The sequence below is a fragment of the Peromyscus leucopus genome, chromosome 12, assembly GCF_004664715.2.
Source record: "Peromyscus leucopus breed LL Stock chromosome 12, UCI_PerLeu_2.1, whole genome shotgun sequence".
Classification (NCBI taxonomy): domain Eukaryota; kingdom Metazoa; phylum Chordata; class Mammalia; order Rodentia; family Cricetidae; genus Peromyscus; species Peromyscus leucopus.
The window spans coordinates 40,382,769-40,403,704 of NC_051073.1; the positions used below are offsets into that span (position 1 = coordinate 40,382,769).

General features: G+C 42.5%; 1 protein-coding gene across 1 annotated transcript; it reads left to right on the top strand.

The window, feature by feature from the left end:
• The first annotated feature begins 2,668 nt into the window (after window positions 1-2,668).
• On the top strand, window positions 2,669-20,637 carry Lnp1 (leukemia NUP98 fusion partner 1). Its single transcript, XM_028867525.2, has 3 exons — window positions 2,669-3,191; window positions 16,703-16,933; window positions 20,252-20,637. Exons 1-3 carry the CDS (start codon window positions 3,033-3,035, stop codon window positions 20,399-20,401), a joined length of 540 nt encoding a protein of 179 aa, XP_028723358.1. The 5' UTR covers window positions 2,669-3,032; the 3' UTR covers window positions 20,402-20,637.
• Window positions 20,638-20,936: the final 299 nt, after the last annotated feature.

Here is a 20,936-nt window from a genome sequence, read left to right on the forward strand (position 1 = left end):
AGAGAGACACTGCCAGCCGCCACCATGACAAGCAACATGTGAAGACTCCGGTAAGCCACGAGCCACATGGCAAGGTATAGATGTATAGAAATGGATTAATTTAAGATATAAGAACAGTTAGCAAGAAGCCTGCCACAGCCATACAGTTTGAAGCAATATAAGTCTCTGTGTTTACTTGGTTGGGTCTGAGCAGCTATGGGACTGGCGGGTGACAAAGATTTATCCTGACTGTGGGCAAAGCAGGAAAACAGCTTTCTTTTTTCCATTGTACACTTTTGGCTTCTTTGTCAAAAATTATATGTTCATAGGTGTGCGGATTAATGTCAGGGTCCTGGATCAAGAACAGAGAGGGAGAACAAGGAATAAGAGACCATGATAAATGAAGACCACATGAGAATAGGAAGAAGCAAAGTGCTAGAGAGGTCCACAGAAATCCACAAAGATACCTTCACAATAGACTCCTGGCAATGGTCTAGAGAAAGGCTGAACTGACCTACTCTGGTGATAGGATGGCCAAACACCCCAATTGTCATGCTAGAAACCTCATCCAATGACTGAGGGAACCAGATGCAGAGATCCATGCCCAGGCCCCAGGTGGAGCTCCAGGAGTCCAATTGGCAAGAAAGAGGAGGGTTTGTACGAGCGAGAATTGTTGAGACCTGGAAAAAGCACAGGAACAAATAGCCAAACAAATGGAAACACATGAACTATGAACCAATACCTGAGGAGCCCCCAACTGGATCAGGCCCTCTGGTTAAGTGAGACAGTTGATTAGCTTGATCTGTTTGGGAGGCATCCAGGCAGTGGGACCAGGACCTGTCCTCCTTGCATGAGCTGGCTGTTTGGAACCTGGGGCTTATGCAGGGACACTTGGCTCAGCCAGGGAGGAGGGGACTGGACCTGCCTGGACTGAATCTACCTGATTGAACTCAATCCCCAGGGGAGTCTTTGCCCTGGAGGAGATGGGAATGGGGGTGGGAGGGGGGAGGAGGAAGGGCAGTGGGAGGGGGGAGAACAAGGGAATCCATGGCTGATATATTAAATTAAATTAAATTATAAAATAAAAAAATTTTAAAAAAAGACCCAAGAGCTAGATGTGCAGGCCCACAAGGGAATCCATGGCTGATATATTAAATTAAATTAAATTATAAAATAAAAAAATTTAAAAAAATACCCAAGAGCTAGATGTGCAGGCCCTCTTGGTTCCTCATGATCCTGGATGGTAGACCAAGCAGAGTTCTCCAGAGAACTACATCACACCTCTCCCGGATCCTGTAACCAACCCCTTTACTGGCTGTAAGTTACCCCAAAATAAACCTTTTTAACTACGTGGAGTTGCCTCATTTACTCCCCAGAATATCTATTCAACCCAGTTAGGACATTGATTTAAGTCCAAAGAAATGATGAGAGCAGTTTGTTGAAATAGAGTGTATCAGAGTTACATACAGGAAGACAAGTGAGGGGTGACTAATGGAGGCATGGGCGATTCAAAGACACCAGTCGGTAGAACTGTGAAAAGCCCAGCCCAGCCCAGCCCAGCATGGATGATGACTCACGAAAGCTTCCTCCATGGAGCTTCCCTGTACATTTACAGGCAGCTTGCCAGCCAGAAACTGCTCTCCTAGTATTTGTAATTTACTGCTTTATCGCCTTCTATAAGGACTTTGAAAATCTTGTGACTTTGAGGGGCTCCCTGAGCCTTGTAAGTTCCATGTGCTTCCTGAGCCTTCTAAGTTTTGTTTACTTCCTAAGATTGAGGATCCTTCATCATCTTCCAGAGGGCACCATTTCATCTGAAGGTATAGCTATATAGCACTTACCTTAGGAAGAATCAAAGACAGTTCCACACAGAGTCACATAGTATAAACAAAGCTCTGGGAATATAAGCATAGCTTTCAAACCCGACTTCAGCTCTAGGAACAATTTCCATATGGAGACTGATCAGGAATCCCTCTCTTTGAGGCTGCAGCCTCAAAGCTTTTAGAATACCAGCAGGAAGATAAAAAAGGTTCATGGTTTAACTTGGCAATGGTGTTTCGCTTAGTAGTAGTTCAAGTTTGGACAAATGATGATCAGTTTGAATCTCAATTTCTTCATCTACAGAGTATGATACAAGGCTCTCAATTACAGCCTTGTTATAATGAAAATCACATTTCTAAAATATTGGTCTTCATATACACTACAAAGTATGAGTTCTGGAAATGTAGCTTTTTTAATTTTAGAAAGAATAAGAAGACTCAGAGGTTACAAATTTATAGAAGTTTTATGAAACAAGCCAGATGTAGCAAACTTTTCAAAGAAATATGGATTGGAAGGGGTTAGCAGAAGCTTTCTTGGGTCCTGGAAATATCTATGCTTAGCTAGTAACAGTGGCTGGTAGCATAAGAGTGTATATATATACATAAAAATTTGTTAAGATATACACTTAAGATTTGTATATTATATATATATATATATGTACAGATAATGCTCAAATAAAAAAGCTATCCAATTTGACCTAGAGACATTTTTTTTCTATATAATTTTTACTTATTAGAAAGGCATCCAGCTTTAGATACCCACAGCTCACTACCTTGCAAGCTCCAGTTGTCTGTCGTTTGGATGTGGCCCCATTTCAGCCAGCCTGGAGCTGACAAGCATATTGTGAGGGTCACGCTTCATCACTGTTGACAGCTGGAGATGCCGCCGCATGCCTTTGGCAGAAAGGCTCAGAGAAAACCAGGCAGTGGACTTTGCTGCCTGCCCTTAGGCTGTGAGGCACAGCCCTGGAAACAGGAGGATTAAACAGCCTCTCAATTTAAAGAGACAAGGGGGAGGGGAGTGTGGGCTGTGCAGTTTATAAATAGACATTGCTCCAGGCTGCCTGATGATGAAGTGGTTGTTTGGTAAATTTTTCTTTTTTGAGGATGCCATTATCAGAGACCATTTCAAACACCAGTTTCTTTCAGTGTTCTGGGTGGGATTCATCAACGCCTGGGTTATATCTCTGTCAGTTTTAGGGGCAGGCCTTTAATATTTTGAGTCACATTTCCATGGAGCACAGAGATGACGATGATGATGATGATGTGTCTTTTGCCAAATGGATGAGCAGCTTTTGGGGTCACAGCTGGAGAGAAAAGGATGAGCGAGGACTCCGGGACCACCACCGACCACAAGAAGCCAGCTACAGGAAAGCCTCCCTGCCCTGCCCAGTGAGTGACCATCAAGTCAGGGGAGCTGGAGTGGTGGTGGTGGGGGGGTGTTATCTTAGAGAATATTTGAGGAGTTCTTTGGCTTAAATTAATGTTTCCAAATTTTTCCATTCTTATAAAACAAAATCCTTTTTATGTGTTTGAATTGCCCTTTCAAAGGACTAGTGTTTTAAGTTTTAAGTAATGGTTTCTTCATTTTAAGTGATCTAAGATGTCTTGAATTACTGTTCATTGTTCCTGATAAATCAGAGTTCATACCACTAAGTAACAGTATATAAGCCAAAGGAGAGGAATTTGTAGTTGTTCTGTGTAGATGTTATGGGTCAATGTGTGACTTCCAATTTTGAAACAGTGCAATTAGCTCATGTATATGATGGCCTTTAAGGGACCGGAGATTCCACACAGCAAATCACTGCCTTTGATAAATATAATACACCTTTTCTTTTGGTTGCCATTGCTTATATGATTAGAGATGGAACAGCCCTCAAACCCTGCCCATAGCAGCCAGAGGCAAGGAATACAATGCCAGAGGAAGCTCCGAGGAGCGCGTGGGCAGGCTGGGCCAGGTTAGGATGCTCCTGCAGATAGCCGGCACATTCCCTTATTCAGCCGCTGTGCTGAAAGGCTCCACACGCACGTCATCTACTTCACAGGTACACAGGGAATGCCATTTCTTTTTCACAAGTCACTTAGTATTCCAGCTAGTAGAGACAGCTTACCAAACCCCTTCTTTGCCAACCCCAGAGCAAAGTAAGGTTGTGGGTAACCCTATCTACGGTCCGTTCCAGGGCCCCACATACACAATGGTTGTAAAGTGTACCCGGGAATAACTTGTGCTGCCCTTGACCAACAGCTTGAGGGATGAGGCGTCTCTGAGACACAAACATTTCAAAAGAAGCCCCTAACCTCATGAAAGGTCAGTGACAAAGGATTAGTGCGAGCACTTACTTCCTCCCTTCCATTTCCTCGGGTGAAGCGAGGCGTGGGACCGGCCGCTCTCTGGGAGACTCAGTTCCAGCCTTCCACGTCTCGGTTTTAAAACACACGCCTGCATGATGTGCTCACATGTGATCTCAGCACAATTCAATGTTTCAGACGTAACGAGATTTTTTCAAAATCTTTGAAGCAGGAGTACAATTAGCCTGAAGCTTCCAGGTATGGGAACCAGGCAAAGATAATGAGAGAAAATCTGTGATTTGCTGTTTATTGCAATAGCTGCCTAGGGCCACAGGGAGCGTGAAAATTAAAGAAGCAATCTGCTTTACAAAGTACAGTTTCCAAAAGAAACAAGTTTATTATGCTTTTAAACACACATAATCCACTTTGTTTAGATAATTCATGGTTAGCCTGCCGTGTTTTGGGGGGCGGGGAACCACAGATTTATTGTCAACAGTGTCTCTCAATGGTGTACCTGTAGTGTATTTTTCTGCTTGTCTTTAACTTGACCATTTCCTTATTTTAACCTGGCTAGAGTGTCCAGAGAAATAATCCGTTTTATAATTAACAAATGAGCATGCTTGTATGTTCTTTAAGAGACAAAATGTGGCATAAAATTTAAAATCTGAGATAGACACAGAACCGACATGGCCGGAGTTCCAGAAAACAAGCCTGCGGCTTCTCCTTCGTTTAAATCAATAATGCTGCTTTTTTGGTAAATCAAATCTCTGTTTTATCATCAAAATGTGCTAGAATTTTTCTCACTTTGGACTAACATTGTTTTCAATTTTCCTTTAGAATTAGTTCCTGGAGAATTTCACACAATGCGTTTTGACCATATTTGCTTTTTTTTCGTCACTCCTTGCAGACCTGCCCACCCCTCTCCTCCCGCCCACCCTTCTCCCACCCAACTTTGTGTCTCCTTTCCCCCCATCAAGACCGGTTTGCAGTTTGTGCTGCTCAAATGTTCACATGTTGGATGTGTGGCCTTCCACTGCAGCTTGGTCAACCTATCGGAGGCTGCACTGTTAGAGAAAACTGACCTTTCCTCCTCCAGCAGCTAAGAATGGCCAATAGCTACTTGACTAGGGGTGAGATACCATGTGCCCCGCCCCCCATGCTGAGATTTGGTTTATCTCGAGCTTTCAGAGGTTTCTGCATGTTGTTATAACCACTGAACTCATATGTCAGTTTCTCTGATGGGACCAGAGGACACTGCTTCCTTGTGGTCGTCCACCACCTCAAGCTCTTAAATAATGTCTACCCCCTCTTTCACAGTGACCCCCGAGCTTCTGAAGGGGGAGGTGTGGTTTATATGTTCTATTTATGGCGAGGCATTCTGAAGTCAGCTATTTCTGTGTTGATTATCATCTACCACAATCAGAAGCATCTCTGATGAAGGGTGAGGGGGATGCATTGATCTATGGGTATAATGATAGGAGTTAATGATTAATAGTAATAGGTTATCAGCTGGGAGGTGGTGGCGCATGTCTTTAATCCCAGCACTCGGGAGGCAGAGGCAGGTGGATCTCTGTGAGTTCGAGGCCAGCCTGGTCTACAGAGCGAGATCCAGGACAGGCACCAAAACTACACAGAGAAACCCTGTCTCAAAAAGCCAAAAAAAAAAAAAAAAGTAATAGGTTCTCTCCTAGGGTCTATGGTCAGTCCAGCAACTGGTTCCTGTCCCAATAATGGTGCCAGGCATGTTTTTCTTGTTGAGTGGGTCTTAAATCCAGTCAGAAAGTGGCTGATTTACCCTGTGATATTCATTCCACTATTACACCAGTGGACAAGTCTTCCCAGGTCAGTTGTTATTGCAGCTCATAAGGAGAAACATCTGGGGAAGACTCATGATGGTTTTTCTTCTTCGGTAGCACTGTGAAAAGTAGCCAGTAGGGGTATGACTGCCAGGTTAGCACCAGCTTGATGTCTCCATCGTCTGTCTCAAGTATGTGATGTCCTCAGCAGCAGGGCCTTCCTGTCGAGTTCTGGACAGCATTGCTTTTCAGGTTTTGTGTCTTGTTTTAATGAATGAAATGCATTCTCTCATTCTCTTCTTTCTTCTTTCCCATTGATCTCATCAAAACCTCTTCCATCTCTGCATCTGAATGATCTCGATTCACTGTTGTTATATGAATGGGAAGAGCTTCCTCCTTCTTGCCTGTTCTGAATGTGTTTTCTAATCCATCATTATCAGTCTTAGGATTCAATAACACAGTAATAGAACATTAATTCCTTCAACATGTTTATTGAACACGTATTTTGTTCCAGGTATTATGCCAAACATGGGGATTATGAAGTAAAAATAGAGACACATGGTCTCTAATGCTCGTGCAAATTCTAGTCTAGTAGAAATGTGAACCGTCAGAAAGAATGAGGTTATAGTCAGGGGTGAAAGTCAGTCCTTCTCACAGAACATGACTTCTTGTTCAGACTCAATTTGTGATTGCTGATTTAAAGACTTGAGGAATCTAGCTTTAACTTACTGTCTTGGGTAAAAAGCAAAGGAGGTAAGATGAAGCCTGTTATTATACATTCTGCCTTCTCCTTCCATCATCACAGGGATACAAAACAGAGGTAAGCCCGTTTCCATGTCAACCATTTCTTCTGCTCATTGTATGAATGCATTTCTAAAAGCTTAGTGGATTCAGATGTCTACTCCTCTCCACGGCTTACTACAGTTCCTGTAACCTTGTTCTGCATCATCTGAGCCCTGTGAGAGGGGTCCTTGCACCACATGAAACATCACTTGGAGCAGAGACTGAGGGCCCTGACTGCTGAAGAATCTTCAGTTCCTTCGTGCTCCAGGGTAGACACCACGTATGACTGTCCCTACGAAGTCATTTGAGGGGAACAAACAAGTTTCCCCCTCGACACCCAGCATTCTCTTTTGGCTTTCTTCAGATCGAATTTCTCTATTTTCTATTCTTTTGGCATATTTTCAAATTAAAGTAGTAAGTTCTCAAAATTTTAACCTTTGTCCCTGATGACCCTAAGGGTAGTTATATATACTCATTCCTATAGTGGTTCTCCTGTGGTTGTTTACTAAAGGGGTACACTGGGACTGGACCCCAAAGGTATCTCTCAAAAAAATTGGAAAGAAGTGCTACTACAATATTGTATGATTGGCAGTGAATGGCTTCTCATATTTTACATTACATTCGTATTCAATTTGAATAGGTAGCCATTCTGTAATGCACGGGAGGGAAGGACAATAGTGGAGCTTTCAGCACAGTACTCTATGGCCTTTACTCTCTTCTCTGGGAGGCCGCAGTGGGGAAGCTGTTACGCAGGAGAGAGGGGGACAGGTTTGGAAGGAGCTCATGCGGTTGCCTTCTGCTTCCCCTGGCAGTGTGGCTCCAGACAAGGTCCTTAATGTCTTTGCTCAGATTCCCCTAAATGGGACCTGGGGTAGTCATGCCTCTGACATTCAGTGACTAATATACATAAAGGCTCAGTATAGCACCAAGTACCAAGTAAGTACTTACTATTATTAACGATCATAAAACATTGCTGAAGAGAACTGCTAGACTACAAAAGGAGAAGAAAAGAAAGAAAACATCCTTACATCACACAGCAAACCTTAGATGGTTTTAGGCTGCCTTATCATGGCACACCTGCACTACAGCCCTACTGGAATCTCATCGTATCTCTTAACCCCAGTTCTCTGTCCCTTCCTAGGCTCTCTTTATTCCCTAGCCCACCAGCAAGCTCCTTTTGTGACAGTGTCCCTACCCATGTGTGGGGCTCATCGTCAGATACAAAGCAGTCTGTATTCCCCCACTGAGTCTCTGCATATTATAACTCAGTCATCACACATTCACAGAAGTCTCCCTGATTCCCCATCCAGGTCCCCGGATCCATGTAAATATAAACAGTTGACCTTATTATTGCTTCATATAGTCATTTTTTCTTCTTTCCCCTTGTATGTTCTGGTCTGAGAATACAGCTGAGGACAATTATGAATGCCACCCAACACAAAAGTGTAGACTTACTTAAGACATTGAGGTATTTATTTTCCAATTTTTTTGTTTTGGTAACTTGATCATGAGATCCCAAGCATGAACTTTGAAGATGATGTTGTACTGCGATGTCAAAAGGTTGGACAAGCGTACCTTAAAATGTATGCCATTCAGCTAGAATAGTCATGTGTACCGTTTGTGGCAAGCCTGCCTCCTAAGCAAACCCTGACTGGAAGAGGCAGGCACTGAGCCTCTCTGCTCTCCACTTTTCCACAGCAACAAGTACTGTGACTGACCCACAGGAAACAGACTGGCAGATTTAACTCAGCTGCATTAAAGTGCTAACCAACCATTGTGATGAGAGTAAGATTCCAGATAGATGAGTTCCTTGTTAATCCTGCAGACTGGGTAGCATAGACATCAGAAATTCATTTTCTTGGCATTCTGGATCTTAGGAGACCTCTGCTTTGATTGAAGTGGTGCCTTCCTTACTAGGTCTTTATGTGGCTTCTCTATGGTAAGCAAGTTCCTGTCTTCTGTCTTTCTGTGCACCTGCATTTCTTCCTCTCCTGAGAGACCAGTGAAGTGGGCTCGTTCTAAAGGCCACAGTAACTAAATGGCTCTGTAAAGGCCCTACTGCTGCATACAGTCACATTCTGAGTTACTGGGAGCATCAGTCTAGAGCCTTGGAGCAACACAGCTCACGCTGTAACAATGCCCAATGGCCAGATCTAAGCAGCTTGTTGACAAGTAGATCTCAAGGCTTTCAAGGAATGCTCTACACATTGATAGTCCTATGTACAAGAAGCTGGTCCTGTATTCTGACTGGTGTTGGTATTGTTTAAATATGTTTTTTAAGGCTAACCCAAAAGATACATTGTTATTTTATGTAATCATTGACCATTTTTATATTCTTGATAAATAACATAAACATTTATGTCACTAGATATCTCATTTTTAAATTTTTTAAAACTTATTGACAATATAATATAATTATATCATTTACCCCTTCTTTTTCCTCCTTCCATGTTCTCCCATACACCCCTCCTTGTTCTCTTTCAAGTTGATGGCCTCTTTTTCATTAATTGCTGACTATATATATATATATATATATATATATATATATATATATATCATAGTCTATATATATAATATATATATTCCTAAATATATAAGTACAAACTGATAAGTCTTTATAAAGTTACTTGTGTATATATTTTCAGGGCGGACCATTTATGGGATAATGAGTTGGTAGGCTCATCCCTGGAGAAGACCATTTTTTCCTGTTCCCAACCTTCATTAGTTGCCTGTAGCTCTTTGTGTAGGGTTGAGTCTTCTAGGGCTTTCCCGCTGTCCACATTAGCATGTCTGTTGGTGTCCTTGTTCAGCTCTTGTTTAGACAGCTGTGTTGGTGAGACTTTACAGGTGTAGCTTCTGACTTTCTTAGAAAACACAATCTCACAGCCACCTCCTTGGTCCTCTGGCACCCTCATCTGCGTGTGCATCTGCCCGTTCTGGGTGCGTTTAACTCATGGTATGGACAAGTCAAGGGGGCAGGTACTATGTATGACATGGCCCTTGATATGATAGAGCAAATGGCCTAATGGTGAAGCGACACTGAACAGTTAGCCAGATCCCTGGTTACAGTTGTGTAGTATCATAAAGGAGGCCTGTGGGATCCTAGGAAAGCCTCTACTAGAGACCTGACTCAACCAGAGTAGCTGAGAAAGGGTTTTTAGGGGAATTGCTGTTTCTTGGGAGAGTGAAAAATGATTACCCTGGTCAAAGTTGAAACAATGAGTGGAAAACAAATAAATAAATAAATAAATAAATAAATTTTACACTCAGGAATGAGTAAACTAATTACAATCTTGGATCTACACTCTGCCAAGCCTCAGGTACGTGTAATGAGAGGGAAGGATTGGTAAAGCTTTTTAATAGCCAAAAGGGAGGAATTCACATGGCCTGGTTATGCACAAAGGCCTTTATTCCTGAAGACACAAAGCAGGAGTCACCATCTGCTTGTTGGTGGAGGTGCCTTTGTTGGAAAGTGTCTCGTCAGAGTTGTTGCAATTGTGAAAAAGTATGAACTCTTTTATGGATTTGTGTAAGAGGTCTGAAAGCTATCTTTTATATATGGGTCCTTCTCTTGGTTTTTGTACATTTGGCTGTTTTGTAAGGAAAGCCCTAAGACAATTTGTTAGGCAGGGAGAAGATGAGTACATCTCTCTCCTGCCTTACTTGCTGAATTTCGTCTGAATTTGGCATGATAGAGGACATCTTTGTGTCAGTGGGTCTCTTTATTTTATTTAAGAGTTAGGGCCTCACTATGTTACTCTGGCTGGCTTAGAACTCACAGAGATCCATATGCCTGTGCCTCCTGAGTGCTGAAACTAAAGGGGTGAGCTATCACACTCTGCTTTTATCAGTGATTTTCATAACTCTTAGGGAAGTGAAAAGTGGTGGTGGTGGATGAGATCACTGTAGGGAGGACTCCCTCTATAGTCCTGCCCTGCGCAAGAGAGGAGAGCTGGAGCACTCACTAAAGATCGGAGAGGCCAGGTCACTCAGCTGAGATGGTGCAAAATGAGAAGGTGACAGGTGGGAGTTTATCGTAGTTTTAACTATCCTGTTCGCTTTGGGAAAGGGAAAGCAAAGGAAGTTGGTGGAGATACAAGCTGTGCTCGCCCAGGAGTGTGCATTAGGTGAGCAATGCCAATCTAATAAAGGTGGTAATGATGCCTTGGACTAAAGAAATGACTGGTCTTGAGACACACTTGAGAAGGGGAATCTGCGCACTGCTCATTTGGGTGTTGAGGGCAGTTCCTCTGCCGTCCACTGAGTGTGGGGACACTGAGGGGGCTGAACCAGGCATGCATTACGATGGGACATCCTTGAGAACAAAACTATAAGGATGAGAAGATTTTATTTAGCTTCATTTTTAGTTTTAGAACTGAGCAGCAATTCAATTTATAAAATAAAAATCATGAGTTAATTATAATGAATTAATATGAAATGATAGCAATTGCTGTCGTTGGAAAGATAAGAGACAGGTATATAAATACGCTGTAATGCAAGACCCCTGCGTATTCACCCCATTTCCCCATAATCTCCCTTGTGACGCCCCTGTCTACATGTCTGTATGCTGTCCACATATTAACATATCAATGCACTTATTATCTTAGCTGCCTTTTAGTCTTCACACCAAACACGTGCATTGGTTTCGAACACTCTGAACTGGTCTGAATTGTGAATGTTACCAGTGAATTTTATGTCATCTAGTGCTTTCTTCTCTCTCGTTAGTGTCTGTTTCTCTCAGTTTAAGGAACTCCTTTACACATTTTTTTTTTTTTTTAGGAGACATTCAGGGAAATGTACTTACTCAGGTTTCATTCATCTAGGAATGTCTCTACCTCTCTGTTGCACGAATCCTAAATGATCTTAATAAAATCTCGGAGCCAGATATTGGGGTAAATGCTGAAAGATCAGAGAGACAAAGGAACAAGACACTGCCACTTCTCACCTCACCAACTCCACGAATCCTCAGACTGAACGCCTCTGAGTCCTTAGCCAAAAGGCTCTCCTCACGCCTTACATGCCTTTCTCCACCCAGTCATTTCACTTCCTATCTCAGCCTTCCTAGAGCTGAAAAAAAAAAAATGGCATGTGTGCTTCCCAAATACTGGGGTTAAAGGTATGTGCCACCACTGCCTGGCACTGTTTCTCTCCTAGACTGGATCAATCTCATGCATCCCAGTGTGGCCTTGAACTCACAGAGGATTAAAGGTGTGTGCCACCACTGCCTGACCTCTGTGTTTAACTCTGTGACTGGCTCTGTCCTCTATTTTCAGGCAAGTCTTATTAGAGTACAATAAAATATCACCACACTTCTCTATCATTTCTAAAGAATTGTTGTAGTAGGCACAATAGTTTTGTTGACAGTTTGATTTCTCTGTGGCCCCATGGTAATCTCATGCCACTCTTTCCTGCTGCATTTCTGTGGAGAAATAAGGTGTCCCATGCATTGAATACCCCTACCTACCTGCTATTTGTTTCTTTACTTGTTCTGACTTTGGAGCCTTCTGTTTTGTCTCGGCCTTTGAAAAATTCCCTTTGACTCCTGTGGTGTGTTTGGGAGAACTGTCTGTGAGTTACAGTACACTTGTGTGTGTGTGTGTGTGTGTGTGTGTGTGTGTGTGTGTGTGTGTGTGTGTGTTTGGGGGACTGACTATAAGTTACAGTATACTTGTGTGTGTTTGAGGGACTGACTATAAGTTACAGTACACTTGTGTGTGTGTGTGTGTGTTGGGGACTGACTATAAGCTACAGTACACTTGTGTGTGTGTGTGTGTGTGTGTGTGTGTGTGTGTGTTTTTGAGAGACTGACTATAAGTTACAGTACACTTGTGTGTGTTGGGGACTGACTATAAGTTACAGTACACTTGTGTGTGTTGGGGACTGACTATAAGTTACAGTACATTTGTGTGTGTTTGAGGGACTGATTATAAATTACAGTACACTTGTGTGTGTTGAGTCTGACTATGACTTTTGATCTGGGTGTGTGATCTCATCTCTGTGTTGGGGAATTTTCTTTTATAACTCTGGTAAGTTTTCCCTCTGATATTAACAAGATCCCCCTGAGCCCTGGGAAGTTGAATATTTTCTCTGCTCCTGTTCCCCAGAAGATCCCACACCCTCCTCATTCTTCCTTCATTTTAACCTCTCTGTATTTCCAAGCAGCCTGTCTCCACTTCCTTTATTCTTCCTTCCCTTGGGTCTCTTCTGCTCTTGGTGCCTTTCGTTGTGTTCTAAGTTTTGGCTCGTGTACTTTCACCCCAAAGATTTTAGTTTTAGTCTTAACAATTGCCTCCATGTTTCTGTGAAATTTGTTTATTAGAGTGTCAGATCGTTCCTCTGTGCTTCCTGGAAGCTCATTGGGTTTACTGAAACAGCTTGGAGGATTCCACGAAGAGTTCCTACACAGACTAATCTCGTAGTCAGTTCTGGCATCGTGTTTTGAATGCTAGGTGAGATCATGGGTCTCTGGCAGTCCCCAGGGATGTGCAATGCTGTCTGCATTTGTGTTCATTTGTGAGGTATTTATTTGGACCTGTACTTTTCGTATAGTTTCTATTTTTTTTGTTGTGTGGTTTTGGTTGGTGCCGGCTTCTTTTCCCAAAACCTAAAGTTACTTCTGCTCTTTCGTCACCAGATGGCACTAGGAAATTGTTAGAACGCCTCCCTGCTGGTGTGTAAATATATCTCAACACTAGAGGGAAACCCAAGCTCAAGTTTTGTTCCCAACCCTAAGATGGTATGCTGCATAGCATGAATCAAGTAGAACCTTAAAAAAAGGTGCTGCGTTCCCACAGCCTTCCCCTTGGCTGAGGTAGATCACAGGGTTTGTCCATAGTCCCTGGCCTGTAGTTAGACTGTGGGAGTCTGCCCGGTTCCTGGAAAACTTACTGGGGAAGGACAGTTTCCCGCTCTCAGGGCACAGTTGGGTGCTTACCTCCCTTTACTTTCCCTGAGTGGAAAGTATGCTCTCCATGTTACGGTGTTTGCACTTTCCGAAAAACTGCAATAAGCAGTTATGTGACTGCCGACACTAGAATGCTGCCTCACACCCTTAGCCCAAGCTCAAAGCCTATTGAGACAGTGCAGCACCCGCTCAAGACAAAGGGTCACCCTGCTATCTACTGCCAGCTGCTGAGGTAAACTCATCACTCCAGACTGTTATAACCAGCTATAGACAGTGATGACAGGGTGGCTTGTCTCTCTCTGGCATTGGGACAGTTGCAGAGGTTCTGACTGTGGCACTGGCCTAGTTGTAGGGACCACTAGTCTGTCACTGAGTTCTAAGGCAGACCCGACTTCACACCATCCATACCCCTAGCAAACATAATCTCGTTCCCTGTTGTGCTGTTGGACATTGTAGGTAGTTTTGTCAGTACGGTCCCTTGGCTTTCTAGACTGATGCTAAGATGGGTAGCTTTAGTCTGGGTCCTATAGCCACAAAGATGGGAAGTCTCAATATAGGCAGGTATACATGCCTACTCCATGCCTGGCAAGGATATAAGCTGAAACACAGATCTGGCCCATCTGTGTACAGATCTCCACCAGAGGCCAGGGGATGCCTAGAGGCTTACACACTCTAAGATTGGGCTTAAATCTAGAACCTTAGTCTCTGTCCGGTGTGAGTTTCACTGCAGCAATCCCTGGCCCTGAACTACAATGCAAAGTCTTGTAGTAACTTTATCCTGCTCCACAATGTGCTGGCTGCTTCTTCCTCTACTCTCATAGTTAAGCGGGGGGTGCTGCCTTGGTGCCTGTCTAACATGGTTCCAGAGATTTAATCTGTGTGCACCTTCCTAGGGGCATGAGCTGTGGGGCTCCTGGCACTGGGTTTCACTGTAGGGGCCTGATACTGGATTTCAAGTCTAAGACCTTGGTTTAAGTTCCTCCCTCTCTGCTCTAAAGGCTGTACATTGCTTAGAGTTGGAAGAGGAAAGATACAGGCAACTCTTCTGTCTTCTTCAACATGTCTTTCCCTCTCACCTTCTGAAATCAGGTGCTAATGTACTCTCTCCTCACTCCCTTAGCTCCGGAAGCTTGGTGCATAAATATTATTCAAATTGATGTTCCTACCGAGAATGGATTGGTAGTGGGTCGATCACTGTGCTCTATGCCTGCATTCTACAGAATACAATGCATATTCTGATGGGTAGAGATGGTTTTAAAGACACAGAGAGAATGACAATAGCAGAAACAAAGGGGGAAAAGGATCTGCTAGATTATTTCCAAGTTTCTTTTCTTAAAAGGCTGGCTAGAGTGGCAAACAGTAGGCAAATGACTTATTAGTTAATATGAAGATACTTTAAGTCTTGATCTTTGCATAAGGATCAAACCAGGGGCTACTTCGTCAGCATGCCCATTGAAACTAGCCTGCTTGGGAAATTCAGCTGTCCCATTTCTTCTGGGTTCTTAGTTGAACTACTTGGAGATTTAGCATGGGTGACTCCATTTTTATTTTAGCCTGATCTGTTGGGAGCCAATTCAGAAGCCTCGTTGTTGAGGTTCAGCCCCAACCTATCAAAGTGTCCCTTGAAGAGAGGAGTGAGAAATTTAGAAATGCTAGATAGGAAATATAGAAGTAGACGAAGAAAAAAAGAGAAGAGACACAGAATAGCTTCAGGAGGGTCCTGGGTCAACACCCAGGGTTGCCTCAAATTTATTTCTAATGGGCTTATTATACACTAGCAAGGGGAGAGGCAAAAGACCTCCCCCTTTCAAGATCAAAGCACAACATACAACCAAGTGTAGACCCTTCAAAACACCTGGTACCCACACCCCACAGCAAAGCCTCTTGTGATTAGGCCTTGGAGTATAAGACACCTGGTAACCAGGCCTTTGCACCCTGTTATGCAGCCTCGGAGAGCAACATAAACTCTGACTCTCTGACCTTGAGTCAAAGCACAAGTTGGAATCTTTGTGGGCTCCCACTCCCTGGTCCAAAACAATGGCTTTCTCTAGATTTATAGAGTAGCTCAGATGTATATGTCAGTTTGGGAGTCCATGGAACACCGCGGGGAGTTGACTGGACAACTCAGGGGAGAAGTGAGCATTTACGATATAAACTAGGATTATAGCTAGAGACTGATGTCCAGACAGGTGTAGGGAGACAGCACAGAATGAAAAGAGAAAGACAAGGGGGGGACTAATCTAGAACCTTGGAGGCCCCTCACACTCAAGAGATGGGGTAAGTGAACAAAACCTCTGAGTCGCCATGACAGAAAGATCTAAGGAAGCTAAAGATTTACAGCGATTGAAGGGAGAGAAGAATGTTTCCAAAAGGGCCCCGTGAGAAACTTAAGTTGAATACAACTCAGTGACTGAGATAGACTAAACTGTGTGCAGAATTTGGCCACATGGAGATAAATGTCTTCAGTACAAAGTCTACACTGAAATGAGCTGGAGTGTGAGAAAAACTGAGAGAGCATCATGGTTCTTTAAGGAAATTTGGCTTCTCTGAACTCTGCCCTTTGTTTATTTTCAAATTGTGACCCCAACATTGATGTCATTATATGATCTCAGTGTCTGGAAGCCTTCATGATATGGTTGTGTACGTGCTGGATATTTGTTAGGCATTGATAATGTGTAGGGTTTTAAAGTTTTCATATATGCTTAATTTTATACTTCTTTTGATATGTATTAGTTATATATATGTGATAAATTAATTGTTCCTCGTAATTCCTCCATTATTTTCTATTTATTTTAAAAGTCCATAAATATTCATCTTTACATTATTTCTGTAACATTTGTAGTGTCACTAAAATTTTTAAAGGATTATTCTGGCAATTTTACTCTAGGCTTGCAGCCCTCCACTGTCCTGTTGGTAGAAGAGCAAGCAATATCATAATCTGGAGATACTCAACATGATATTTTAACCACTGATTCTGCCATGTTATGGCAGGAGAAGCTCTTACTGAGAAAAAAGATAACATTTTCCCAAAACATGTTTTCTCTAGTGGTTATTTTATATGTACCTGTCTCTGGGTTAGTATTGTATATACCCATTATGAGGTCAACTAAATTTTTTTTCTATGTTTCCAGTTTCCCACATTTTCCAGCATTACGCCACCCGACTGCCACCCTAGACGACATTCCCATGAAGACCAGGGATCCCGAAGCCATCTTACTATGCGTTATCACAGAAAATGCTCAGTGGATGGGTCATTCAAGGAGCCAGTGGGGTCACAAAGAGGAGCTCATTCCAAAATACGGGAACTTTCAGAATCCTTTGAACAGCACCTGTGCCTTCAAACCAAGCGCCCTCCTCCTTCGGTATGTGGCAGAACAGGACTGTCATTATTTAAGCCATAGGGAAGGGAGCCCAAAGCCCCTGTCTTGTCGGTTTTGAGGCGGCCAAGACTAACTTCTTCGTTCATAGCTTATGATAAGCGTCTTGAAAACACCACTCAGTACTTCTTCTTTTGTTTTTGTTTTTGTTTTTCAAGGCAGGGTTTCTCTGTGTGGCTTTGGTGCCTGTCCTGGAACTTGCTTTGGAGACGAGGCTGGCCTCGAACTCACAGAGATCCACCCGCCTCTGCCTCCCGAGTGCTGGGATTAAAGGCGTGCGCCACCACCGCCCGGCTTCATTCAGTACTTCTTATGATAACTTAATATTTAATATCTATTTCATACCAGCTCTAAATAGAGTATATTGTAAAATGTGAGTGCAAAATCAAAGTTTTAGAATGCATATTCTTTTAAACATTTCCCTACTTAATAATCCACGTAGTAGTTTAAAGCTAGCTGCATTAAACAGAGATGTTTGTCAATAAATTTTAAAGCATATCTATTAAATAGTGGAATTTGTCAGTAAATTTATACACATTCACAAACAAAGAGGGGGAGGGGGAGAGGGAGTTATTGAGAGAGAGAGGGAGAGGGAGAGGGAGAGGGAGAGGAGGGAGAGGGAGAGGGAGAGGGAGAGGGAGAGGGAGAGGGAGAGGGAGAGGGAGAGGGAGAGGGAGAGGGAGAGGGAGAGGGAGAGGGAGAGGGAGAGGGAGAGGGAGAGGGAGAGAGAGAGAGAAAGAGATTCTAAACTATTGAGCCGGGCGGTGGTGGCGCATGCCTTTAATCCCAGCACTCGGGAGGCAGAGCCAGGTGGATCTCTGTGAGTTCGAGGCCAGCCTGGGCTACACAGAGAAACCCTGTCTCGGAAAAAAAAAAAAAAAGAGAGAGATTCTAAACTATTGGTTTTAGCAAATATGCCAGGATAAAATAAACCAAAATTGAAAGATGATCAAGTCTCTTTTACAAAATGTCATACTATTTCTTGAAAATATACACACATGTTACATGTAGTCTATATCTAGATTACTTTTACTGTACAAGTTATGGATGTAGTTGTTACAGTGTATTGTTTAGGAAATACAAACAAGAAAAAACACTGTACATTTTTAGTAGAGACAATTTTCCCTGAGTATTTGTGATAATGTGTTTGTTGAATTCACAGGTGTGGAACTCGTGGTTAGGAAAGGTTGACTGTGTTACTTTTTGTTTAAAGAACAAATTGAACTCACATGTAGATTTAATATTTTTATAAGTCAGAGCAGGAAAAGAGCCAAAAGCTGCATTTGTGGCCTGTTCTTCGTCGGTGATGTTAGATTATAATTAATTCCTTTCTTTTCTTCTGCTCCTTTCTCTTTCCTACCTTCCCTTCTCTCCCCTCCACCTCTCTCTCATCCTTCTGTTCCATTTCTTTCTGCTTGTCCTGCCTTCCTCTCTTGAGACAGGATCTTGTTGTAAAGGTTCAGTTGTCCTGGAGCTTGCAATATAGCCCAGACTGTCCTCAAACACTTGATTCTCCTGCCTCAGCCTCCGGAGTGCTGGAATTTCAGGCACATGCCAACATGCCTGTCTAAACTCTTCTATTTTGGTACCAAAACTAAAATTGGACTATCATGATTTCCAAATTAAAGAAAAAATATATAGTTCCAATAGTTTTTCCAACTTCTTTATTGAGATATGATGCACACACCCTAAAATCCATCCAAGTAAAGAATATGCCCAATGGTTATGACATATCCATAAAGTTGTATCATCATTAGTCCGTATCAGTCTTGTTACATTTTAGGTTTATTATTTTAAGCATTTTTATTGTTTGAGAATTTCCTACATGCATATAATGTGTTTTGATCAAATCTACCCCATTTTCTCACCTCCAACTTCTCTATCCCTCAATCACTTTTTCCTCCCAGTTTTCTGTGTTTTTTCTTTCTATCTTAAAAAAAACAACTGAGTCTATTTAGTGCTGCGTGCGTGCGTGCGTGCGTGCGTGCGTGCGTGCGTGCGTGTGTGTGTGTGTGTGTGTGTGTGTGTAGAACCATCCACTGTTGGAGCATCAGCAGCTTCTGAGGGACGACTTTCCTGAAGAAAGCTGACTCTTCCTTCTCCAACAACCATCAGCTGTCAATAGCTCCTCACCTAGAGGTGAGGCTTTATGAATCCCTCCCCCATCCATTGGCTGGTTTGATCTTATGCTTGCAGCCAGTCTCTGTGGGATCATTACTGATGAGTGCTTTTCAGATAATCTAATCTCAGTAAGAGGAAAGCTAATCTGGAGAAAATCACCACTGCAGTTTTTCTTTTTATATTGCTCTGGGGAGTACTAGAGACATTCATGACTGCTAAATATGTATTTTGATTGCATGAATATTAGTGATGGACCTAATGAAAAACATTTGTCAGAACTTTCCCGGAGCTGGTCTAATTTTTAATTTCCTCCTAATTTTTATCTCAGCTCCATCATTTGTTTCTCCTTCTGACCTTCACGAAGGAATCATGTTGGATAGAAATGAAGCAACTTTATTTGTTTATTCATCGAGGAACCCAAAAAGCAACAACTGCTTGAACCAGACACCCCCATAACTTTGCACCAGAAGGGCTGAGGCAGTCACGTGACTGCCACTCATAACAGCATATGTTCCACAGGCTCTAAACTCCTAATTTTCTAGTTCAAGCAAGAGCATGGAGAAGGAATTATCTTGCATGTTATGCAGATACATAAATACACATAGATAAGGCAGTTTTCAATGCCATTGTTTTGCTCTGAAAGACACGGCCAGGACATCAAAATGAAAGAGTCCTCCCCCCAAAGTTCCTTATCATATAGCCTTACTGGAGTTATTAGTGAACCACCAGCTATTTTTTTTATTTCCCTTTAAGCTTAAGTATCAATGCTTTGTCTTACTCCATGAATAGTGGAGTGTCCAGAAGGTAGGATCTATTTACTGCTGTATACTCTGATCCTAGAACAATAGTGTGTGTTCAATAAAGTGAAGTACTTACTTACTGTAAATGATACCACCACTCCCATCCCAGCCAATATACCAGAGAATGTTGCTTTGGTTGGAGGTCCTTCCTAAACACTGCATTCGTCACATAGCCCTTACATTAAAGTTTAGTAAAAACTCTTTTTCTTTATGACTGAAACCTTTATAAATATGTTAAATTGGGTTGATGTTAATTTGTTAGTAGAAAGTAAGGCATAGAAGTCTGCCGCAAAATCAGAGCGTTCTTCCTGTCTAGTTGTCGGGACAAATGGGGATTGTGGTCAGTTGCTAGTGCATTTTGCCCTTTCTGATGCTTTTCCAGGGACCCAAAGACAGGAAGGAGAGAAACGAGAGACATTGCCTAGGGACGGATGTGAGATCCCACAAGAAAATGGAGGACAGAAGGAACTCAACAAAGGAAGGACATGGAGATGCACCCATGGCTCCCCTGATTGAAAAGGGGCCTGAATAAGGCTTTGTTTCCACATCTCAGTGACAGATGTCACTGGTTGTTCTGAGACCCAGTTCTTCCTCCAGAACAGCAGCTGGAAAGGGTGTCTACAGATGTTGAGACTGAAGTGGGCAGTTGGAACGGCTGCTTCTCAAGATGACTTGTGTGACATTCCAGATGACTCTGGTATTTCATTTGATTGTGCAACCTGCTTTTTATGTCTTTCTATGGTAAGAAATAATAAAGGTATTTGAAAAGATTAAAAGAATTCCTGAAACTGTAAAATGTGGTTTCTAATGAGCCACCTATATATCATCCACAATGCCTTTCCATATCAATCTCCCAGATCATCCTAAACAAAAGTCATTGTTGTCTTTAATTGTACTTCCTTATCTCAAATAATTAAACTTGTGTAGTAGCTATTACTTAATGAAAATTAATAATGAACATGCTGAGTATTGCCCTGAATGTCTTAACACATTACCTAACATAATCCTTATTACACTGAAGTGAGACCTTGTATTGGGTTCTCCGAAAGTCAGAACTAAAAGGGACA